General features: G+C 44.2%; 1 protein-coding gene and 1 long non-coding RNA gene across 4 annotated transcripts in view; one reads left to right on the forward strand and one right to left on the reverse strand.

Annotated features, from left to right (window-relative positions):
• LOC101010058 (acyl-coenzyme A oxidase-like protein) overlaps positions 1 to 26190 on the reverse strand; it is a 47380-nt gene that overhangs the window by 11541 nt on the left and 9649 nt on the right. Inside the window, exons 4-7 of the mRNA XM_031655373.1 lie at positions 13956 to 14034; positions 4982 to 5068; positions 4530 to 4628; positions 269 to 383 (exon numbers count right to left, since the gene is read on the reverse strand). Coding sequence (XP_031511233.1) covers positions 269 to 383; positions 4530 to 4628; positions 4982 to 5068; positions 13956 to 14034 — 380 coding nt within the window. The remainder of the gene's footprint in view (positions 1 to 268; positions 384 to 4529; positions 4629 to 4981; positions 5069 to 13955; positions 14035 to 26190) is intronic.
• On the forward strand, positions 7132 to 14613 carry LOC110741118. 3 transcript variants are annotated; one of them, XR_002516848.2, is made up of 3 exons: positions 7132 to 7222; positions 7460 to 7556; positions 14527 to 14613. It is a non-coding gene; the product is annotated as an uncharacterized LOC110741118 (long non-coding RNA). The 3 variants fall into 3 exon arrangements; XR_002516845.2 differs by lacking the exon at positions 14527 to 14613 and adding an exon at positions 14251 to 14357; XR_004178342.1 differs by lacking the exon at positions 14527 to 14613 and adding an exon at positions 8247 to 8302.

Below are 26190 nucleotides of genomic sequence, written 5' to 3' on the forward strand. Positions count from 1 at the left end.
TTATTAAGCTCTCCTTCCTATAGCTTTACTTATTTCCTGGAATGGTATAACATTTCTGTGATTCTCAGACTCACTCAGTTCTACATCTGTGCACCACACATGAGAGCATATAATGTCAAAATGTAATGATAAATTTCTTCATGCATATTAGGAGATAAAGTTTGTACTGAATTACTTACAAGATAAAAGCAGCTCTGTGAAATGGGTTTTCACCAGTAAATAGTACTAATGAAGAGAATTATTCTAGTTGTCTGTGTTGGTAACAAACCTTGAGATCTTCCATCTACGATGAGCTGGGCAAAGACGGCTGCGTAATTCCTGTACATGGCATTTCCAATATACATCTTCTCGGCATTTTCACACGGTGTGTCAATTACAAACTCCTACACAGAAACAGCAGAGCAACAGTGTTTCCCTTCCCATGGCTCATTTCCGTTCCCTGGCTCAAGGCAATGAATACTGTGCAAACAGACCCACAGGGTGCAGGGTGCCGTTTTCAGGGGATTTCACAGCAGAAGAGAAGACAACCGGAAGGTCACCTGGCTCCATGTCTTGAAACTAACACGACTGTGCTATCACCTCAATTCACTTATTCCACCTCCACCTCAACTTTGAAAATGGCTGGAGATTAAAGTGATTTTTCAAGGAACAATCCAATCCAGAAAATAAGTTGCCAATTTTCAATCTTTAAAAGGTGTTCGTTCTCTCCCTCCCAGTCTCTCCTCTTTATAATGCCGGGCTGACATGTGTGCTGTTTGGCTGAGCCTGCCTGGCTTTAATGTATAAAGGTTTTCTTCAATTATCTCTCTAGACTACTTCATAGCAAAGTTTTGACCTTTCAATCATCCAACACCAAAACCTCCAAAAGCCCTGGTGGTACGTGCTCAGCTCTCCACACCCCTCACCTCCAAACAGCCCACCTGCAAGATTACTAAGAAAGGATGGAGCATCCAGTGATCTGGGCCCTTAGATGGCTTGTCTCAGGGTCCACATCTGTGAGTTGCATTTCATCTGCCGGTGTTCACTCCTTCTGGGCAAATCACTTGGTTCCTCACTGTTTCCCAGGCCCTGAACCTTCCTGCCTTCCACCAAACAAATGACGTCTTTGTTTAAAAGAAAGCCAAGTAATCGAAGGCCAAAACTGTATGCTTGGATAAAGCAACACCAATAGACAGCCACGACCTATCCCCACCGCTGCTTACAGTATCAGCCCAAACAATTTTTATTGTTATAAAAAGAAATCCCTCATTTAAGCTTTTGAAAATATCTATTTTCCTGATCAACGAATATAATAATTAAAGTTTCCCAAAAGAGGTTCATATGTTCAAGCGCCTAAAACAGAAGAACTTGTAAATGAGAGTCTTTCCTAGGAGGGAAAAATCTTAGAATGTACCATGCAGTTTGTCTCTGAATATGTCCAAGGATTCCAGCTCAAAATAGTCTGAAACTAACACTGGTCATGAAGAAACAGGAAGAAAATGCAGGGGTTTTGTTCTCAGGCTCAACTCAAAACTCCGTCTTCTCTTTCCTCCTCTCTGGAAGCTGACATAAGGGTCACAATGGAAATGCTCCCCTCACTTCTTGGCTCTCCCCAATCTCTGTTGCCACCTGGGTTACCTTTAAGCCTCTTGCCAAAAAGCAACTGGCCCTGATGCCAGCTCTGAATACAGGGCACCTGGGGCAAGTTGGGAGCCCAGGGGAAATGGCAGAGAGTGGAACTGCACATTTAATTGGAGTTGACAATATTGAAGATGTGACTGAACTAAACCAACAAGCTATTGATCATGCAAAGATTGTCTCAGATTTCAGACTATAAAGTACATAGACAACGCTTTCCCGCTGGCCAAGAAATATAGTCTTGAAGCCTAAGAAAACATTCTCTGACAGATGTTTGCACAGGGAAACTTTTAACATGTGCGAGAGCTTTTCAGAAACATAAACGGACATGCTGGATCTTTTTAGGAGACGTCTCTGGAGGCCACCCTTGTCTTATCAGGGCAGCCAGGGCTTCTCAAGGAGAGGCATTACTTGAGGCTGAGTGCAGTGAAAAATAACAGCATAAAAATACAACCCATGTGGGTGGGGGCATGCTTACACCCAGGGTAAGAAAGTGAAGTGGCAGAGGAAACACTGGCCTGGCAGAAACCATCTGGTGGGATGGGGAAGGGAGAAGGAGGCCACTCGTCCCATAAACATTTGCTACGCTCTGGGAAAGGAGGTTTGTCACTTCTGGCAAAATGCTTGATTTGGAAAGTCTGCATCAGCCAAAACCCTGGCGTTAAAGCTGCATCTAAATAACGCACACCATGTGTGTCGGTTTCTGTAATAATTATCTGTTGAAGGCCAGCAAAATGGTTAGTGTTGTAGGCACTAAAAATGATGCCTTTGGCCAGAGAGTTCATAACCTCATTTATTTTTGCTATTTAGAATAAAGCATAAAAACAAAACTCTCTCTTATCTCTTAACTATCCATACCACTACCCAATCCACCTCCCAAAAATAAATGTAAAACAACCAACCCACAAGAATGAATAACCAAAACATGTAAGAGATTTAAATGGTCCTGGGGGACAGAACACTTATTTAATAAGCTCTAGCATTTTGAAAGGGAAATGAAGGGGAAAACACAGAACCCAATGAAGGCAGAAATCCATTCCTGCTATGTCAGTTCTCGGTGGTATGAGTTTATGATGGGATTGTTCTCTCTCCCAGCCCCACGGGAGACGGTGTTCACCAGAGGCCCCTCGTCATTATGATTGCAACTTTGCAGGTCCCCTGTCAGACAGTGGCAGCTGCTGAGGCACGCCAGGTAGCTAAGTCATTTATGCTGTTTGGGGAAAATGGGACCAACACAGGAAATTATTTTTGTAAAAAAGTAATAATTGTAAGAAGAAACAAGTAAATAAAAGCTGTGGGTGTTTTCCCCCATCAATGACAGCAAGGTGACCTCAATACCATGGCTTCAGGAGAGGAAAAAAATCGGCCAGCCAAAAGCCAGAGGATGTTAGGTCGGCACGCCACCACTGGCAGAAAAGCCAAGCTACTGAGGGCAGTCCCAGCCGAACCTAACTCACCATTAACTGCATAGCCAGAGTCAGCTGCTTAACCTCTATGAGCCTCCATTTCCCCATCTCTAAAGTAGGGACAATAATGCCTTTTTATAAGATTACAGAACATCTGAAATGATGTTACAAGTAGACTGTTTAGCCTGGTACATGGCACATCCGTGCTCAGTTTACAGGACCAGTTTAATGTTGCGTTTCTGGAACTGTTGCTGGGAGGAAACATAGAATAACTACACAGAGGAAGTTTGATACAGAGTATCAAACTTCGTGAGTGGTCAGTATAGGGTAGTGCTTATTCTTGTTCTTACTATTATCTTGGACATCATTGGCTGCTGGAGAGAACTAACATCGGGGCAGGAGGAAAAGCAGGGCATCCTCCAATATACCCCACCCCTGCATCTGTCATTCCAGACGCTGGCCACCTCCAACCAGCATTTCCGGGTCAGGAAACCCGCTAACAAAAATCCACACGCTCAAGGACAAACTGCAAAAATAAAGAACAGATGAAGCAGAGCAGCCACATGGCCAGGCGGCACCCGCAGCCACGCTCGGGCACGTGCTTACACACACCGACTGACACAGCTTCATTTCTAGAAAGAACCTCAACATTTGTTTATCCCTTTGTAGTTCTTAGGAACACCCAATATCAAGCAAGAAACTATAAAGGAGAGTGAGATAAGCACACAGTCACTTTCTTTTTTGGTGGGGAGCAGGGGCGGGTGTGTGTAGGAGTTAAAGAGATGGGAATGAGGGTTACAAAGCAGCGTCCCCAGGGTATGTTGTGACCCACTGTGGACAGAGCTAGCAATGTAGAGAGACTTAGCCAACATCTTTTTAATTAGCAAGAAGGGAATGGAAAGGAAGAAAAATAGAGAAGAAAACGAAAGGAAAAGGAAGAGAAAGAATGAAAAGGAAAAACCTCAGCATTGACCACACATAGTAAAGGTAGAAGAGTCAGATTGTTTGGTAACACTCTTGTTTCTGTTGTCATGTAAAACGTCAATGCAGGTCACGGTGAGGGACAGCGCGTGATCCCAGTACAGAAGACTCAGCTTCTGATAAGGTGGCCCCAGCACAGTGCCCTCCTGACACAGGGCACAATGGAGAGGATCAACAAAGGCATCTCCTCCAGTCCTTTCCTGCTACTGCTAGCAACGAGAACAAAATGGCTTTAGTGTTGTTCTCTTGGAGTTATGACAAGGGATTACATTCACAAGTGCACACAAAGTGCTTGTAGCAGTGTTCAGTCTCAAAGGCACCATATAAATGTTGGCTGTGTTGGGTTCATGAAGGCTGAGCACATATCCACCTCTATTAAAACACTTAGACATTTGATCTGAATCTCAGCTCCTGGGGCCAGAGAGCACACACAGAGGGTGTGAAGCTGGACACAGAAAGAAGGAGATCTGGTTCTGTCCAGGTTTTCTGCTGCCCTGGACGGCAGAAGAAGGACAGATTCCTCACCTGGGCAGAGAGGTCAACGGTGGCTTCGGTCTGGATCCCTCTCACATTGCTTCCATGGCCCCTCTCGGTCATTGCAAACATCCCGGTGTATTTCTGCTCCTGGAGTTTAACCAGACGTTAGAAGGGAATTAGCTGGTCAGGCAGCTGCTCCAAATGCAGACCCCTTGGGCCGTTAAGAAAGGTGGTGAGAGAGGGACAGGTGTGTTGGAGAAAACTATAAAAATGCAGTCTGATGACAGCAAACGTGAGCTTAACAACATGACAGGCTCAACGCAATATAAAAAAGATAGTCTCAGAATTCTCACTGTCAACAAGATTTTTGCTGACACAAATTCTGTTTTATTTTTCTTCAAACACACACACACACACACACACACACACACATGCATATCTATCTACTACAGATTTTTAAGGCTCTCCATAGAAGACTGATATTGAGGAAAATACCATACCTGGAGTGGCTGAAACCACTTAGTAATATGTTCAGGGCTTCCGAGATTCCTGATAGCACCACCAAATAGCCAATAAACTATTCCACACTGGAAACAAGGACAATACAAACCATCATTAGCAACAGTCAGTAATCTAAAGACAATTCAATCCACGGCCAAACTCCAATCAGGGAGCAGCTCTTCAGTCCCCTGTGCTCTACCTAAGCCCTGCAAGTGGCCTGCTTCTTTGCCCTTCCTCTTCACTGCCTGGTGAGCTCCAGTTTCTCTCTACAGACATGGCTCATGAGTCACTCAGGACTGACACAGAAAGTCAGTCCTCCATCCTCAGGCCTCCCAGATCCCCCCATCAAATGAATGCTCCGAACGCTCATTCTGCTTTGTCCTCTCAGGATCTAGCTCAGGGTCTGATGCAGAAGACATGTAACAAAGTGCGTGTGCAATGACCCTCGATCTGACCCCTGTCTGCGGAGGTGAGTCCTGCCATGAGAAACAGTGTTTCCTTACAGGAAGGTGGATGGAAGAGGCAATGCTGCAAAACGAGCAAGTACGCAGCTTGGGATGAGCGCCCTGGGTTTCCATCCCAGTTCAGCTACCCACCGGCTGCAGGATCTCGGACAAATGACATAGTAGTCTCAGCTTCCTCATCTGATAAATGAATGATGTGAGTACCCACTTACTGAGCTACTGAGCTTACAAGCTCATTGACTCTCACAACAACCCTGGAGAGAAAGTATCATCATCCCCATTTAACACCAGAAACTGGGATTCATAGAGGGAAAGTGTCTCACCCAACGCCACATCCTCAGAAGGTGGGAAGGGCTGAGGCTGAAACCCAAGCTACCCAATGCCTTATAGTACTTCATATGGTGGCCATCAGGATTCAGTGAGAGTCAACTGCCAAGCCCTTTGCTTGGTCTTTTGTGGGGTTTTGGTTTTTGTTTCTGTTTGTTTTTAAGAGACAGGATCTCACTCTTTCAGCCAGGCTGGAAGGCAGTGGCATGATCATAGTTCACTGCATTGTCAAACTTTCAGGCTCAAGCGATCCTCCTGCCTCAGCCTCCTGAGTAGCTGGGATTAGGGACTACAGGCACACACTACCACACCTGGCTAATTTTTTTTTATTTTTAGTAGAGATGAAAGTCTTGCTATATTGCCCAGGTTGGTCTCAAACTACTGATCTCAAACAATCCTCCCACCTTGGCCTCCTGAAGTGCTGGGATTACAGGCATGAGCCACCATGCCCAGGCTGCCTGGTCTTTTGTAAACCCTGGAAAAGTGTCACTGACAAAGAGGAGGAGGAAGAGAAAGAGGATGAGGATGAGAAGGAGAAGGAGAAGAAACAGGAAGAGGCAGAGTGGCTTGAGCAGGGCCGTTTGGAAGGAGCAGGGTGACTGACTGCGAAGACAGAAGAACTTGAATGTAGGGACATTTGCTGTGTCTGCAGGTCAGAGTTCCTTCCCCCTCCTAGCTATACAACCCCAATTTTCATCTGGGGAGCCCTCCTCCCCTAGAATCTGTCCAAGTGGTTTGTGGGTGATGTTGACCCCACCCCCAGCTTTAGGATGAGTTGGGAGCCCAGGACTGGCTGATCTGGCCAGACATGGCTCTCAGGATGGATTCATGATCTGGGTGGGTCCATTTGGAGTGGAAGCCAGGACACAAGGCTGAGCTATTGTGGAAGAGAAGCCCTCTTTTGTGATGTTATGGAATCTGGAGGGATGGAAGCCTGGGGCCGTATAGCCACGAGCTGGGGAATGAAGCCGAAGTATGAGGACCAGGTTGGGGGAAGGAGGCAGAGTTGAGAGATGGGAGAGACCAGGTCATGCACATCCAGACCTGAAGCCTGGTACACCCTAGACTCCTGACTTACAGGAGTAAAAGCAGCCAATATGTGCCTTTTTTGCTTAGGCAAGGTTAGCGTGGACTTTTTTCCTGGGGTCACTGCATCTGGATGAGCTCTCTGTTCATACCCCATGTGTATGAACAACCCGGTATTAATTTTGTGAAACGGTACTGGATCAACTCTAGCAGCTCAGACCAGTTAACACGCTCTGGCATCAGGACAGATGAATTTCACTAATCACATCTGACATGTGAAGTGCTTTTCATTTGGAGAATCATAAAATATCCTGGGAAGATGATTCACACCCCGATGACTCAGCTCACTTCTCTACAGAATCATCGCGGGCACTGCAAATTGCATTACTAATTCCAACATGGGAAATGGAAGCAACCCAAATGGTACATGTTTTTTCCCTAAACCATCTTGGGAGTTAAGTTTTAAAAAAATTTTTTCTAAAACTAAAACAAGTTAGGTTTTCCACCTCTAAATCTCTTTGGCTGGTGCCTAACGCACTCTTGACAATATATTCCTCTTCTAGGTTTTAAATCCTTTCCTCCTCCTTAGGAAGAGGGAAAAAAAAAAAACCTAGAGCATTTGATCCATATTTTGAAAGCCCTATTCACTAAATGTCTTAGCAGGCACCCTGGGCTGTGGAAGTGAACCTGTAAGTTTGCAGGAAATGGCAGCAGTTGACAGAGGCAGTGACTGCGTGACCTCAATCCACACAGTCAGGTGAGGTGTGGGGTTCATTTCCCACAAAAGTCACATTCTCTAAATGGCAGCTAATCCAACCAAGCTGGGCCAAATGCAGGTGGAGCTCCTGGGGATTAGAAGTGGAGGGCTCCCTGGCCTGACATGCTTTCAGCAGCTGCCTTCTGGGAGGGGCATGGGCCCCAGCCCACAGGCCAGGAAGGAGGCAAACAGGGAAGCGGGGAAGTAGAGGGATTCAGGGTAGATTCTGGAGACGGAGTTGATGGGATGGATTTGGGAGGAGAAGGAAAGAGAGGACTCCGGGAGACACTTGGGTCTGTGGCCTGCGTTTCCAGGAGGATGGAGACCCATTGATGGCAGTGCAGCAGCTTGGAGGAGGGGCTGAGAGGAGCCAGAAGGAGGGTATGGACTCCTTAAAACAGAAATGCTGAGGCTGATGGGAGGTAGGCATCAACCCATCACGTGGGAGTGTCGCAGAGTGTCCTCCGAGAGGACACTGTGGCACTCCTGTCAGACTCCCCAGCGTCCTGCCCCTGGCTGACCTCAGGGAACAGGACACAGAGAGGACCATTTGCTCTGAGACAGACTGCAAAAAGCAGTGGTAAGAGGGAAAAAGTAGAGTTGGCTGGGGGACACCCAATGAAAACTCGAACTTCAAACATGCACCCACCTTGTTTGAGAAAGCCTCCTCTCTCTTTTCTCACTTATCAGGAGAAGAAAAGCGACAGCTATGACATCGAGCACATGAGGTAATGATCACAACATGCCCAGTGAGGGCCGGCAGCAGCCTCCAGAGGCCACAGTGTGAGACAGCTGAGGGGTGGGAGGTGCAGCCGGGACAGGTCACAGGGGCTAAAGGATGGGGCTATGGCAGGGCTTCCTAGCTTCTAAATAAAGACTAAAAGGAGACATCCTGAAGTGGAAGGGAAATCTGGTGTGTTACAGCTGAGAAGGCAGGCTGGTATCACCTCAACCTACCAATGAAGCCAATACCTGGAAGACCATGGAGTTGGGCCCCCAGCCATGTCCCAGGAGGTTACAGTCCCCACCACTTATGGAGGCTCCTGCTACCTACCAGGTTTGGCACGGAGATCCTTGCAGGTATTACTGATTTAAATCTACACACAGCCTGTGAATGGGCATTAGCAATGCCATCTTTACAGAAGAGAAAGCTAAGGTACATATGTACAAAGGAACATGCCAAAAGTGTGGCTGGGAAGTCCTAGAAGCAGAATGTGCAACTGTGTTGTTCTGAGTGTGCCCCTGCCCCAGTGGACCAGTAAGGTCTGTCCCGTGGGCAGAAAGCCTGCTGGCTTCCCGGCTGCAATAGGCCAGGCTGTTGCTATACTACAGCCCAACAAGGGTCTCCTAAAGAGACTTCGAGTGTATTCAGGATCTCCTAATTCCAAGAGCAAATTTCCACAAATGGAAAACTGGAAGTGTTTTTTGAGACAATGGGGACTCCAGAAATGGACTGAATTTTGTCCTTGCAAAATTAACATGTTGAAGCCCTACCCTCTATGTAATGGTATTGGGAGATGGAAACTTTGGGCAATGAATGATCAAGGTAGATGAGCTCATGAGGGTAGGACTCCCATAATGGGATTGGTGCCCTTACAGAAGAGGAAAAAAGAGCAGCACCTCTCTCCACCAATGAGGACACAATGAGAAGGTGGCTGTCTGCAAGCTAGGAAAAGAGCCCTCACCAGGACCTGACCATGCTGGCACCATGATCTTAGACTTTACAGCCTCCAGAAAGGTGGGAAAATAAATTTCTGCTGTTGAACTCATCCAGCCCATGGTATTTTGTTATAGCAGTCCAAGCAGGCTAAGACAGATAATAGGACGGTTCAAATAAGGGAAAACAGAACAGCCATGGAGAAGTAGAAAAGGAAGCATGTCTCATTTCTTTCAGCTTTAGTTAGAATCCTTCCAGATTGCACCCATGTTTTTGGCAGGAAACTTGGGCTGGCTCACAAGCTAGAGTGGGGATTCAAAGCACCAACAAAGACAATCTTTTTCCCTGGCATTTTGTTAGTGTGCCCACCCCTTTCGCTGTGAGCCACTCTCAGAGCCAGCCCACAGTCCTGCCAGTACCTGGCTGTGCGAGTACAAATGAGTTTGTCCAAGGTGTTCAGGGAAATGCAAAGCCACTGGATAAACAGACCTGGAGAGAGAGAGAAAAGGGACTTGAACATGCAGGGCACAGCTGATGCTGATGAATTGATGCTGGCGCCCCTTCCTCAGGTTGACAACCAGCGCCTGTGAAACGCAGGGACCACCAGTGGCTCTTGAGCTGGCAGGGGGATCTGGGGAACCCCCGACTGATCCAGAGCTCACAGGAACTGTTCCCAGCACACCACATGCCCTCCTGGCATCTCCTCTACCACCAATAGAAAAGAGCCATGGTCCTCCTGGTCAGGACTTGGGGGCTGCGCAATCTATAGGTTCCTCTAATTGTCTCGGATTTCCAAGCTCCAGGAAAAAAAAATCTCCCACAATTACTGATGTGTGGGACAGCATACTTAATAATAATTTTTAATTGTCATTTTTATTTGTGGTAAAATATATATAGCATAAAGTTTGCCATTTTAGCCACTTTCAAGCATACAATTCAGTGGCATGAAGTACAGTCACAACGTTGTACAACCATCACCACTATTTCCAAAACTTTTTCATCATCCCAAACAAAAACTCTGTACATTAAGCAACAACTCCCATTCTCCCCTCCCTCCAACCTCTCGTTACCTCTAACCTACCTTCTGTCTTTACGGATCTGTCTATTCTAGACATTTTATATAAGCAGACTTACATAATATTTGTCCTTTTATGTCTGACTTATTTCACTTAATAATTTCAAGGTTCATCCACATTGTGGCATGTGGGGGAACTTCATTCTTTTTTTCGGCTGAACAATATTCCATTGTGTGTCTATAGCACATTTTGTTTACCCACTCCGCTGTTAATGGAAATGTGGCTTATTTCCAGTTTTAGCTATTGTGAATCATGTGCAATGAACATTGGCATGTTCCAGCTTTTAGCTATTGTGAATCATGTGCAATGAACATTGGCACACAAGTACTGTTTCAGTCCCTACTTTCGATTATTTGGGGTATATATCCAGTTAGTGGAATGCTAGGCTGTATGGTAATTTTTATGTCCTACTTTTTGAGAAAAAACCATATCGTTTTGACTTTATATATTTACTTAATACTCAATTATTGACACCTATTATGTACCAAGAATGAAAAGGTTATAGTTTTCAAGGAGTTTTCCCTCTCTTGGTAGTGAGAGCCATAAAGTAATTCCATGAGTAAATACACAGATTCAAAATGGGTGCACGTTATGGCAGAAAACTATAAGAAGCAAAGACAGGTGACAGCGAGTGGATGGGACTCAAGTTCAAGGCTTGAGAGGGGCATCCCTCTGGGAAGGACACATTAGCTGGGACATGAAGAATGAATAGGTGTCAGCCAGGAGAAGGAGGGGAAAGACCAAGCTAGGGCTGGGAGCAAGTGGTCCAAAGGTGGGTAAAAGGAACCAGAAAAAGGGGAGAGTGGAACAGACGTGACCAGGGCCACACCTGCAAGGACCCATGGGCAACATCAAGGATTAGAGGATGTTTCTAAAGCATAATGGGAGGGAAGAGGTTTTAAGCGGAGAGTGGAGTGATCAGAGAAGTATTTCTTATTTTTTTGAGACGGAGTCTGGCTCTGTCACCCAGGTTGGAGTGCAGTGGCGCAATCTCGGCTCACTGCAAACTCTGCCTCCCGGGTTCACTCCATTCTCCTGCCTCAGCCTCCCAAGTAGCTGGGACTACAGGCACCCACCACCACGCCTGGCTAATTTTTTGTATTTTTAGTGGAGTTGAGGTTTCACCATGTTAGCCAGGATGGTCTCGATCTCCTGACCTCGTGATCCACCCACCTTGGCCTCCCAAAGTGCTGGGATTACAGGTGTGAGCCACTGCACCCGGCCTCAGAGAAGTATTTCAAAGGACTTTTTAAGTCCTTGCCAGTTTCCTTCTAGGATACTCAGGAGTTTTCAAAATTTTTATTATGGAAATATTCAAACAAAATAGAAGCATCTAATGAACTCAAGGATGGCCAGCTCATGGTCCCATTTTCCTTCATCTCCCTCCCTCCGCCACCCCCACGTACTTTCCCTTCCTATACCCCAGGTTATCTTGATGTTTATCCCTGACATCATATATCACATCTTCCCTGAATATTTCCAATACTTATGTAAAAGATTCAGATTCTTTTTTAAAACATAACCCTAAAACCATTATCCCACCTAAAAATATAATGATCATTCTCTAATATCGTCAAATGTCCAATGCTCAGGTTTCCCCAACTGACACATAATTTTTCATTACAAATAGTTTGTTGTTTGAACCAGGATGTCAATAAGACACACGCACATTGCAATTGGTTAAAATGTTTCTTAAGTCTGCTTTATGCCACAGGCTGCCCCTTCCCTCATTCATTCAGACGATCCCTGTGAAACTCCATGGACTAAGCTCAGTGCAAGACCCTGGAGACCAGAGGAGAGGGCTCCCCACCCAGAGAGCTGCCACCACCTGTGGAGCTGTCCTCAAGGTCACAATCCATGGAGGCTTGCTGAAGACAAAGTAGATGGCAGAGTAGGGTGGGGGTACAATATGGTAAAAGCACAAACTGGGGATCACGAGAGTCTGGACCAGGATCCTCCGGTATTTCTGAGAGGGGATTTATCTATTTATCTGTTGCATCTCAGCTAACTGCTCTCTCTGAAAGCCACAGTCAACCCATTCAAGAGGGAGGAGATCGTGCCTGGCTGAAATCATAGTGGGCCCAGTCTTCCTGGAAAAACCTGATGGTGGACACCCTCACGACAAGACGGCACTCACAGATTTCTTTGTCTTTAATTCCTACCTACCAACAGACAATGTTCACACCAAACTGAAATCACCACCATATTGGACTCACTGCCAACTGACCTGGCTTCTTGTCTGATCATTCTGTCTTCATGTTCTAGTGGTAATTTCTCCTCTTTGGGGACATCAGGACTGGGTGTTTGGATATGAGGAATTATTTTGAGACCCAGTGGTGTTCAGGGAGGAAAAGGAGGGCCCCATGAAGGACTCTCTGCTGGAAGGCTTGGGCAGCATGAGGGGCTGCAGCAAACACGCCCACCTGAGCTATTCTGTTCGTCTTCCTTGGTAAGCTGGAACATGCAAGATAATTGTCTTCCCTCAAGACAATAAGATGCCATTTTATAACCATTTACAAAAAAAAATGGAGAAATCTAAGAATTCCAAGTATGGGAGAGGACATGGATCCACAGGATCCGATTACATGCTGTTGGTGGGAATGTGAATTGATGCACTAACTTTGGAGAATAGATTAATACTACTCTTTAAAGTTAAGCATTCATTCATCCTGTAACTAGCAATTCCATTCCTAGTTGAATACCTAAGTGAAGATTTTACCCATGTTCAACACCCAGACGTGGACAACAGTATTCACAGCAGCACTTTTTACATTAGCAAAACCCCGGAAACAACATGAGAAAATGGCTGAATAAATGCTGCGGTATATTCACACAAAGGAATATTATACAGTGGTCAAAAATGAACAATCTTCCATTGCTATGTCATTCCCCAAATGGCAAAACTATAGAGATGGAGAACAGATTAGTGGTTGCCAAAGGACAGGGGTGGAGTGGAGGCCAAATGAACTATAAAGGGGTAGCACCTGGAAGTTTCTTTCTGATGATGGAATAGTTCTCCATCTTGATTGTGGTGGTGGTTACATGAATCTACATACAGCATCGAACTGAACTATACACACACACACACACGCACACACACACACACAACTGAGTGCATGTAAAAACCACTGAAATCTGAACAAGGTCTATGTCCTATTTAACAGTGCTGTACTAATATTGATTTCCTGATTTTACATTGCATTACTGCTATATAAGATGTCACCATGACTAAAGGGTTCTCATGACCCTATGCACTATTTTTGTAACTTTCTGTGAACATTATTATTTTGAAATAAAAAGGTTTTTATTTTAAAATCTAATGAACACAGGAACACACAATATGAATCAATCTTAGCAATAATATTTAAATGAAGAAAGAAAATCACAAAGGATGATGATACTGTTTTCATAAAATTAAGACAAAGGAAAATAACCAATTGATGCATCTGTAACAAAACTATATAGAGAAGAAAAGCAAATTAGAAACAAAAACAGGATAGGATATGATGGTTAAAGGGGAAGTCAGGGATGGGTTTTGAGGTATGCCATTTTACCCACACCTGTGCCTCTACATAGACTAAGAGAGCCCACAGGGTTATAGTTTTCATTCCTTGGCATGCAAAGCGAGCATGAGTTCATGAAGGGCAGGTGCCCGGCGCCTCTCACCTTCACTCCTGTGGCCATGTCCGCCATGGAGAGAACTTCTCCTAGGACGAGGCTTCGGCTGACAAAATTCTTTGTTTTTCTCTGCCTGAAAACGTGACAGACTCAGTATCAAGGTTTCCTTATGGTTTTCTGACTTGTTAAATTCACAGTTTTTATACCAAATGCATGTTACTTTTATAATAAAAAATAAACAAAATAAAAGCAATCTTTAAATTAAGAAACAACTCCATCATTCTACTAAAGTAAACATTTTCATCTTTTTTTTTTTTTTTAATGTGGCTTTCTGGTCTCTTAGTGTTAAAGACTCTTTTTATACGATAGTCAACTGCATCCACATGGAGGCCAGTCTGAGACCCTGCAACCGACTCGCCTCGTGCCTTGCTTTGCCTTCTCCAGGTTTGTCCCTCCCAGCTCCTGGTGTTCCCCTTACAGGCCGGCACCCCCACGGTTCTGCCCAGCTCCTCCAATGTGTGCCACAGCCTGCAGTCTCTCTGCATTGATGCCCCAACCAACAGAGAATGTCTGGGTGGAGCTCTGTTGACAATCTTTTGTTGTTTTGTTTGTTTTGTAGAGACAGGGTCTCGCTATGTTGCCCAGGCTGTACATGAACTTCTGTGCTCAAACGATCATCGTGACTCAGCCCTCCAAGAAACTGGGACTACAGGCATGTGCCACGGCACCCAGCTTCAGTGACAATCTTGATGTGAGAGTGGAGGATTGGGAAGTGTGGGAGCATTCTGGACACAGGAAAAGCAGTATGTCTACTTTGTAACTATAGACCATCTCAGGGCTTTGATGATTTAAAAATCATGGGGTCCCAATCTCCCATGTGTACAGTGAGTGAGAGCCTCACTCACTGTACACAACAGCAACAAATCCCAAGGCTATACGAACACACTCTTCTCCACCAGTGATAAATGAGGCATGTCAGAAACACTGTACAGGTTTCATTTTAAAAATTCAGAGGCAGCCAGCATTTCCTTAGAAGGTGGTGGGCCCTTGAGTGGACAAAGTGCAGTTGTCCATTGTTGAAATCAGTGCTAGTTGTCCTTGCTTGCCAGTCTCTTCTGAGATCCAACCAAAAAAAGGTGCTTGTTACCCAAGTGTGTATGTGTATGTACGTGTGTGTGTGTCTGTGTGCACGTGTCCATGTATGCATGTATCTATATGTGTGTGTGCATCTGTACGCACATGTGTGTGTGTGCGAGTATGTGTGTGTATACAATGCTCTACCAGCAGCAGGATGATAACTAACCTTCCTTGAATGACTCTCGGTTTCCACATTGGCTAAAGCTCTCACCCCAAACACACTCTAGATTTTTCCCTCTCAAAAGTTTTTGCAATGTTTCTCTCAAGCATTATTTGATCAAACAGCAGGCTGTGTATGTGTGTATGCGAGTGTGAGTGTGTGTGTATACACTGCTCTACCAGTAGTAGGATGATAGCTAACTTTCGTTGAATGACTCTCAGTTTCCACATTGGCTAAAGTTCTCACCCCAAATACACTCTAGATTTTCCCCTCGCATAGATTTTTACGTTTCTCTCAATCATTATTAATTTGCTCCAACAGCAGGCTGTCAAGATTTATTACTCTTATCATGGCTCCAACCCAATGCATCTTGTATTGATTATTTCCTAAAATATCTCCAGGCTTGAGTATATAAACCACTGCGTGACTCCAGCGTCAGTTCACACTGCTGAAGTTATTACCAACAAATAATAAAAGACAACTAAAGCAGATATTTGCAGACGTTTTTAGAGGGCCCAAGTGTCCTTTGTTGCAAAGATCCTCACAACATTCCTACACAGGAGGCTAACAGGACAGGAAAGACTGACCCCATGTAACAGATAGGAAATCTCAGGCTCAGGGAGGTCAAATGACTTGTCCCACGAGAGTCACCTGGTAAGTGGAGAGCAGTATCCTGTATCAGAATCCGAAGCTTCAGGTTTCTCATCTGGACATCTTGCCACCGGCCCTCCCTGCTCCTCATTATTAAGCCAGAGGAAGTCTTGGGACTCTGAGTGACCCAGCCTTCCTCATCGGTCCACCCCTATTTTTCACCACCAGCCTTGTTCCCAGAAAGCACCTTACATCAACCTGTCTTGGGCCCCCAGTTCATCTTCCTGAGAGTCACCCTCTCTGGAATCATCACAACAAACCCTTCCTCGTCACCAGCTCTGTTTTAGCCAAACTGAAATCATCAGGAGTAAGCACAGCCCCCTGAATTTCCAACTATTCATAGCTTTCTTCATATTTCATTCTCTTCACGTACACTGTCAATGCAGGAGTATGACTTTGCCCTTAATAGTGTCCAACTGCAGTCACTTTTACTCACCACTTTGAAATAAATTGCAAGGACATTCACTGAAGAATCAACTCGAAATTTAGCCATCCTAGAGCATTATAAATTGTCTTGACAATTACTTCCCTTCTCTTGTCTCTGCAGGAGATAGTGATCTTTGCTATTAGATCTGATGGGAAATGACAATAGGAGTTTGCCATTAATTCTCTGACGTTGATTTAAGCATATATTTGTACTCATCCATCTCCAGATGCCAAACCAAAGTTCCAGAACTGAGAACAGGCTTAATAAGAATGACTGCCTTACTGGGATACATTTTAACATCTTCTTCACACATAAATTCCCTAATTTCTTCAACTCTTATTTTATTCCTGATTAATTGTTCTTGATTAAAGAATGTCTAATATTGACAAGTTTCACCTCTCATTGAAATGGCAGCACTAACTGAATGGTCTATGATGATAATGATCAATCAATAGTTATACTAACTGAATGGTCTATGATGATAATGATCAACAATTATGTGCTTTTCTACATTCATCTTTGCAGCAATTCTACTGTATCAATAGCTGCCTTCATTTATACTTAATATATTCAAACCAAATGCAATCTCCATAGTAGCATGTAAGTTTTTAGTGATTTTAAATAATAATTCCATAAATGTATGAATACTATACCAAGCTTATAGTTTATCCTAAATTACAGCCCATGCTATTCACATGCATACTTAATAAATTCAGCCTCAGAGGAAGATAGCTTTTCTTAAAATACTCCCCTTTCTTTGGAGAGCACTTGATGTAACAGATCATTGTGATGTAATAATCTGCTATAAACTCTGGAAAAATGTATGTTTTTATATTTTTACATCTGAGCTGTCTTTCCTCTGATGTTAGCCCACACGGCCTCCTTTGCCAGCTCTAAGCACGACTCTCACCTCCTGGGCTAACCAGCCCTGGCCTTCCCTCCAAAAGACCCCATGTCTGGCCACTTCTTTTTTTTTATTTTTTTATTTTTATTTTTGTATTTATTTTTTTGAGATGGAGTCTCATTCTGTCACCCAGGATGGAGTGCAGTGGCGCGATCTTAGCTCACTGCAACCTCAGCCTCCCAGGGTCAAGCGATTCTCCTACCTTAGCTTCTCAAGTAGCTGGGATTACAGGCACATGCCACCACGCCTGGCTAATTTGTTTGTATTTTTAGTAGAGATGGTGTTTCACCATGCTGGCCAGTCTGGTGTCGAATTCCTGACCTCATGATCTGCCTGCCTCCACCTCCCAAAGTGCTGGGATTACAGGCGTGAACCACTGCACCTAGCCAAGTCCGGCCACTTTTTACATCTCTTCAACACACTCTTGTGCCCTGGACTATAGTAACAGCCTCTTGACTGGCCTCCTGTGTCCACCCTGCCCCAAACATCAGCCACTATGAGCTTTTTATTATCAGTTATTATTAAGGTAAAATTTACAGCCAGTGAAATGCACAGAGCTTAAGCACATGAGTTAAGTTCAATTATTTACCTGTGTAACCATCACATCAATCAAGAGCACAGGGCATTCCCTTCCCCCAGCAGGCATCCCCATGCCCCTCTGCAGTTAGTACCCACCTTCACAGGCAACCACTGTTCTCTTTTCTTTCTTTGTTTCTTAGAGATGGAGTCTTACTTCATCGCTCAGGCTGGAATGCAGTGATGTGATCGTAGCTCACTGTAGCCTCAAACTCCTGGGCTCAAGGGATCCTCCTGCCTCAGTCTCTTGAGTAGCTGGGATGACAGGTCTGCCATCACAGACAGCTAATTTTTTTTTTCTGGAGACAAAGGTCTCACTGTGTTGCCCAGGATGGTCTTAAACTCCTAGTATCAAGCAATCCTCCTGCCTCAGCCTCTCAAAGTGCTGGGATTAGAGGCATGAGCCACTATCGCCCCCAGCCTCACACTTCTTTTTGTATTACCACCCACTAGTTTGGCTTGTTCTTGAAGTTACACAAGCAGGAAACAGTATATGCTCTTCAGGGTCTGCCTTCTTCCATGCAAAAGAGATATCTGTGTTAAACTAAGGATATCCATAGTTCATTATCTGAATGGTTTCCATCTATGAATAGTTCATAATTTGTCTAAACGAAACTCTTTAGTGAACATTTGGGTGGCTTCCAGTTTCAGGCTCTTATGAACAAAGTTGACATAAACATTTGTGTACAAATCTTTCGGGACATGTGTCTGTTTCTCTTTTGTAAATCCTTATGAATGCAGCTGCGGGGTTAAAGTGTAGGTTTAGTTTTATAAGGAACAGCCAAACAGTTTTTGAAAATGGTTGTACCATTTTACGCTCCTCCCAACAATGAATGAGAGTTCCAGTTTCTCCATATCCTACCAGCATTGTCAGTCTTGTTCAAATTTAGCTATTCTGGAGGGAGTATAATGTTATCTCACTATAGCTTCAAGATGTATTTCTCAGATGACTAGAGATACGAGCATATTTTCATACGCTTAACAGCCATTTGTAAGTGTTCATGTCTTTTGCCACATTTTAAAAACTGGACTGTTTGTCTTTTTATCACCAAGTTCTAGGGATTTTTATATAGTACGGGCACAAATCCTTTATATCTGGACACAAGTTTTTGTCAGATAAATGCATTACAGGTTTTTTCCTACTTCGTAGCCTTTTTATTCTCTTAATGGTGTCTTTTGATGAACAGCAGTTTTTAATTTTAATGTAGACAGTTCATTAACATACTTTCTTTTACATATTCAAGTGATTTTTGAGTCTCCTCTAAGAACCCCTGCCTATCCTAATAGGACATTCTCCTCTATTATTCTACAAATGTAGTAATTTTTGAGTCTCTGTTTAGGTGTCTAATGTGTTTCAAATTAGTTTTGTGTGTAGCATGAGGTAGGGATGAAAGTTAACGTTTTTCCTGTATGCTTATGTACTTGTTCCAGCATCACTTATTGCAAAGACACTGCTTTTCTCATTGAATTGCCTTGGCAACTCAATTGGTCATATATGTATGAGTTTCTTTCAGGACTTACCATTTCATTCCACTGATCTCATTGTCTTTCCTTATGCCAATACCCCATGATCTTGAGCAGCTTTATAATATAAGGGCTGAAGTCATGTAGTGGGTCTTCTAACTTTGTCCTTTTTTAGAACTGCTTTAACTCTTCTAGGTCTTTTGCATTTCCATATATGTTTTGAATCAATCTGTAAATTTGGATCAAGGTACAACAACATTTTTAAACTAAGCATCACGTTGTGTTTCTTCTTCCCTCCTCTCTCCCCGCACCATAGCGAACACCTCCAAGGACTCCAGTTACCACTGCAAGAAAATCTAACCCTCTGACCATGTCCTCCATGTGTGGCCCTTCTTAATTCTTGCTGGTTCCAGGGGCCACATAGTAGGCCAGCTGCACAGATCCTGGGAGCATTCTGTAACAAAGGCTGTAGCCATGTACTTCTGCTCTCTCCAAGGGCCTTTGAGTACTCCAGGAAAGTCCAGTGCAGGATTGATGAAAGGTGACGTTCCCATGGCTCTGTCTAAAGATATTTTTCTCTTTTCACGACATTATTGCAGGACCCTGACAGTGTAGGATTTTCCAAATTCTTGCCTCAAATTTAATACCTCTTCCCCTGGCAGCACATGCTTACTACCAAATTCCTACTTACTTTGAAAATGTTTATGATTATTAGTGTAATTACAGAATCAATTGATATTGGTGGCAGATAATAATGAATGTATCTTATTGACATTACCAGCTTGATGTACAAGCTTACTTTTATGCAGCATTCTATATTCATTTTAAAGGAAATTAATGGTTGCTTATAATTTTTGGCCCATGAGCAAATATTGTTCCAATTATTCTACACTGTGAGAGATAAGTATACCACATGACTACTTAAAAACTGGATGGTCGGCCGGGCGCAGTGGCTCAAGCCTGTAATCCCAGCACTTTGGGAGGCCGAGACAGGCGGATCATGAGGTCAGGAGATCAAGACCATCCTGGCTAATATGGTGAAACCCCGCCTCTACTAAAACATACAAAAAATTCAGCCAAGCAGGTGATGGCTACTTCGTAGTCCCAGCTACTCGGGAGGCTGAGGCAGGAGAATGGCATAAACCCGGAGGCGAGCCGCAGTGAGCTGAGATCCGCCCCTGCACTCCAGCCTGGGCGCATGAGTGAGACTCCGGCCTCAAAAAAAAAAAAAAAAAAAAAAAACGGATGGTCAAGCAGTACTACCGCTGAGCGTTCATTCAGCACTTCCTACGTGCCCAAACACTGTCTGGACAACTTAACATGTGTTATGCCATTTGAGCCTCACGTCAACCCTTTAAGGTAAGTATTGTTATCATCCACACTTCACAGAGAAAGAAACTGAGATGCAAAGAATTCAAAAACTAGCCCAAGGCCACAGGGCTCCTCAGTGAAGGAGCCAGTCATGAACCCTGTTCTATCTGACTGCAAAATCAGAAACCCATAACCACTGCACGATGGTGAGAAAATTGTACTATGACCATCCCATATGCCCTTTTAAAAACAATATAAGTATAAATTCATATATGATATATTTTAAAAGACCAGATTGGGATATGTAAGCCTGTTACCAGCTATTTTTGTACAACAGAATTTTGCAATTGTGTATGTGTCTCCACCTGTCTGTATTTTTAACTTTCCTGTAATGAACATGCATTACTTTGGATAATGAGAAATTTTTCAGCATTTTTCCCAGTGATGGTTTGTGCATCTTTGTATAGTGTCTATCTGTAACTGACTCATCTATCCAAGCCTCACAGCATCAGTAGAAGGTAGAAAAGCAGACTTGGAAAACTGGTAAGAGCCAAGTTGGCCCCGGTGCCAGGAACCATAGGGAAAAACACTGCAGTGTTTGAGGTTCAATGTGGCCCAGAAGTCGCGGCCCCAACTGGGCATGGCCGCTGCTGCCAACATGAATCCTAACCCTGCCTTCTCTACCTGCATGAAACTCCTGCCTGCTGGCTGGTCCCGTTGGGAGCTTCCAATAGTTGAACTCGGCTCACAAGCCCAAGACCAGCTTTGTCTTGTGGCAGGAAGGCAGCCACTGGAAACCACTAATGCTACCCGCATTCTATGTTCGGACAGCCCCAAAATAGGACATCTGCCCCAAATCCTTGAAGCGGTGTGGCCTCTCCCCAGGTGCTATCATGAGGACAGCCTCCCTCAACCCCACATACACACAGAAGGTCAGTGCTGGGCTCTGTGTAGCCTCTGTGGCCAGTGTCCACCCCAGCTCAACCAGGAGGGCTGCCTGTGCTGACGGCCCCTGTCTGAACCACTGTCCTGTGATGGATGCACTCTAGCCCCTGGCCCACAAGACAGTGCACACATGGAAGACAAAGATGGTCTCCTACTCATCTTGAGTTACAAGATTCAATTCTCCCATCCCTCTATTCTGTCCCCATCACAACAGAAAGACTGCAGGGTGGAGTTTCACCACACACAGCTGTGGAATTGGGCCAGCTGGCTTGAAACCTGCCTCTGCTTCATTTACTATTGAACTTTAGACAAGTTACCTTTTCTATCTACATTTTAGTCCCTGACTTGTAAAATGAGCACCATACTTTAGGATTTGCTGTGATAATTTAATGGAGTAATGTATGTAAAATGCTTATGAGCCCTCTTACACTTGTCCCTACCTCTATGGCCACTTCTCTCCAGGCTCCTTTCTGGTCCTTCGCACCGGGCTCCACCCTTGGACCTCCCCTTCTCTGTCAACACCCATGCCATGGGGATCCCTCTAGCCTTATGGCTCTAAATTCATCTCTATGCTCATGGCTTCCCCGTACCCTGACCCTAAACATCGCAAACATCTTTAGATGATCACATCTAAAGACTAGCTCCAGATTTAACCTAACATCTCTTCTAGGCTTCCCACCCAGTATATGGTGACCCCATCCTTCTAGTTGATTTGCTCAGACCAAATACCAGGGAATCGTGTTTTCTTTCCTGTCTCTCACTCCACTTCCATTATCAGTGTCTGTCTACTGCTTGACCTTTAGTAGAATCTCTATTCCTGCCACTTCTCATCACTTTGACTGCAGTCACTCTGGTCCCAGCTAGCACCACCTCTCTCCTTGGTGACTGCTCAGCTCCCTGTTTGCAGTCCTGCCTCTCATATAGTATACTCCTAAGCCAGCAGCCCAGAGACCCAGTCAGACAGGTCCTGCTCCACTCAGTCCTTCCAAGGCCTTCCATTTTATCCGATCTGAAGAAAATCAAATGCCTCATAAGGCCCTTCATACTCCAGAGACTCATCATCTCCCTGGTTGTCACCACCTCTGTCCTCCTCTCTCACTCTGCTCACACCACATGGCACCTGTCATTCCATTAACAAGCCCAGGACACTCCCGCCTTAGGCCCTTCATGACTGCTGTTCCCTCTGCCTGGATGCTGTTCACCAACCTCCAGCTGTCTCACTCCCCCACCTCTTAGGCATCTGCTCCAATGTTACCTCATCATGAGGCCCCCACCTGTCCCTCCGACTCTTCTGAGCACCTTTACATCTTCACTTAAAAAAATTAACATATACACAACATAAAACTATTTCAACTATTTTTAAGTGTACAATTCTCTGGCACTAAGTACATTCACAGTGTTTTGCAACCATCATCACCATCCATCTCCAGAACTTCTTAATCTTCCCAAACTGAAAATCTGCACCCATTAAACAGTAACTCCCATTCGCCCCTTCCCCCAGACCCAGGAAACTCTATGGATTTGAATTTCCAATCTCTATGAATTTGACCACTCTAAATACTTCATGTAAGAGCATACTGCATTTATCTTTTTGTGACTGGCTTGTTTCACTCAGCATAATGTCTTCCAGGTTCATCCATGTTATCGTGTGTATTAAAATTCCCTTCCCTTTTAAGGCTGAATAACATCCCATTGTATGTATTACACACGTTTTGTACATTTGGTTACGCCATTCATCTGCCAGATTGACATTTGGGTTGTTTCTACCTTTTGGCTATTGGGAATAATGCCACTATTAACATGGATGTGCAAACAGCTGTCTGAGCCCTTGCTTTCACTTCTTTGGGGAATATACCAAGAAGTGGAGTTTCTGGATCGCACTGTAATTCTGTATTTAATTCTTTAAGGAAATGCCACACTGCGTTCCCCAGTGGCTACATCATTTCACATTCCCACATCACCACCAGCAATGCACATGGGTTCTAATTTCTCCACATCCTCTCCAACACTTGTTCTTTTCTGTTTTGTTTTGTTTTTATAGTAACCATCCTAATGGGTGCAAAGCGGTATCTCATTGTGGTTTTGATTTGCATTTCCCTAATGATTAGCGATGTTGGGCATCTTTCTATGTGTTTATTGGTCATTTGTATATCTTTGAAGAAACATCCTCCAACTCTTTGACCATTTTTAAATCTAGTTGTTTGGTTTTTTCTTGCTGAGTTGAAGGAGTTCTCTATCTATTCTGGATATCAATCCCTTATCAGATATATAACATGAAATATTTTCTCCCATTCCATGTGTTGCCTTTTCACTGTTGATAGTGTCCCTTGACGCACAAAAGATTTTGATTTTGATGTAGTCCAGTTTATTTTTATACAAATTTTTACTATTTTTAAAATTGTTTTTAATGATTAGATAATTTTTATTCTGAAAATGTACCTATGTTTTCCAAAAGCCTGTGTTTTTGGTGTTCTACCCAAGAAATCATTGCCAAATCCAACGTTATGAAGCCCTTTCTTTATGTTTTCTTTGAATTTTTTATTAGTTTTTGCTCTTACATTTAGGTCTTTAATCCATTTTGAGTTAAATTTTGGATATGCTGTAAGGTAAGTTTCAACGTCATACTTTGGCTTGTAGATATCCAGTTGTCCCAGCGTCATTTGTTGAGAAGATTGCCCTTTCCTCACTGAATGGTCTTGACACCCTTGCCAGAAATCATTAACCACGTATGTGAGGTTTTATTTCTAGGGGCTCTTTATTCCATTCCGTTGGTCTCTACACCTCTCTTTATGCCAGTTCCACAGTTTTGATTACAGTAGCTTTGCAGTAAATTTTGAAATCAGGAAGTGAGAGGCCTCCAACTTTATTCTTCTTTTCCAAAATTGTTTTGGCTATTCAGAGTCCCTTGAGATTCCATGTGAATTTTAGGATGCGTTTTTCTATTTCTGCAAAAATCATCTTTGAGATTTTGATAGGAATTGCATTGAAACTGTAGATTGCGGCCGGGCGCGGTGGCTCAAGCCTGTAATCCCAGCACTTTGGGAGGCCGAGACGGGCGAATCACGAGGTCAGGAGATCGAGACCATCCTGGCTAACATGGTGAAAACCCGTCTCTACTAAAAAAATACAAAAAACTAGCTGGATGTGGTGGCGGGTGCCTGTAATCCCAGCTACTCGGGAGGCTGAGGCAGGAGAATGGCGTGAACCCGGGAGGCGGAGCTTGCAGTGAGCTGAGATCCGGCCATTGCACTCCAGCCTGGGCGACAGAGCGAGACTCCGTCTCAAAAAAAAAAAAAAGAAACTGTAGATTGCTTTAGTAGTGTTGACATTTTAACAATATGAGGTCTTTCAATTCATGAACACAGGATGCCTTTCAATGTATTTGTATCTCTTTTTATTACTCTCAGCAATTTTGTAGTTTTCCATGTACAAGTCTTTACCTCCTTGGGTAAGTCTATTCCTGATTATTTTATACTTTTTGATGCTACGATAAGTAGAATTGTTTTCTCAATTTCATTCTGGATTCTTCATTATCAATGTATAGAAATGCAACTGATTTCTGCATGTTGATTTTTATCTTGTAGCTTTGCTGAATTTCTTAGTTCTAACAGATTTTTTGTAGAATCTTGGGGTTTTCTACATAAAAGATCCTGTCATTTGCTCACAGAGACTATTTAACTTCTTCTTTTCCAATTTACCACACTTGATTTTTGTCCCCAGCATCTGACATACGAGAAATTTAACTGTTTATTAGTTTAGAGTCTGACTCCTCCCAGACAAAAATGTAAGCTCCATTGAGACAGGTAATTTCTGCCTGCTTTGTTCACTGCCCCTAGAGCAATGCCTGGCTCACTGTAGGTGTTCAATAAATAATTATAAAATGAACAAATCACCTCACCTGGCACCTGGAAGGGACTTGGCAAAAGGTAGCAAGAAATTATTGTTTTTTTACATAGTATTTCACTGCACGAGTAATAATGAAGGCTTAGAATGAAAAGGGTGTTTTTTATGCAGAATGGTTGCAGTGTCAAAAAACAAATAGCACCATGATTCCAGCTGCACTGGAGTCCCGGGGCAGGTCCAGCTCACTCCCTGACATGCCCCGCTTTCAAGTAATCCCTGTGGCTATCACAGATGACAACTGCATTCAGGTGCCAATCTACACAGAGGGACTTCTGTAAACAGACCGCTCTGTCCTATCGTCTCTGCCCAAATCCTCCAAGATATCCCATGCAGCCAGGGCTGGCCTGACCAAAGTGCTGGCCAAGTGGCCAGTGTCCAAGTCTGTGGAGCTGGAGCCGGGACAGGGACTCCTGCCAAAGACAGTACATAGAACTAAGAGCCAGGGGAGCCTGTCACAGCCCACTAGGAAAAGCCTGGGTTCCAGTACAAACAGCAGCCAGAGGGCCAAGGGGGAGCCAAGGCCAGGGCAGCAGAGCCAAGAGCTCAGAGTCTGTCTGTCGGTCAGGAGCCAGTCCTGGGATGGGTGGGGGAGTATAGCGGTCACAGTCTGAAGCACTCACTGGGGCTGGCACTGGACGTTGTGGGCAACAGGGCGGGGCCCGGGTGAGTTGGGACTGGGACAGGACAGGCATCTCAGCCTCTTGGCAGATTCCTGGCTCAGCTCCTTTTGCACAACACTCTCAGGGCTTAAATGTAAATGCTTCCTGGGAAAGGCTGTTTCTTCTCTCAGGATGTGAGTAGAAAA

The sequence above is a fragment of the Papio anubis genome, chromosome 14 (genome assembly GCF_008728515.1).
Source record: "Papio anubis isolate 15944 chromosome 14, Panubis1.0, whole genome shotgun sequence".
NCBI classification, from domain to species: Eukaryota; Metazoa; Chordata; class Mammalia; order Primates; family Cercopithecidae; genus Papio; species Papio anubis.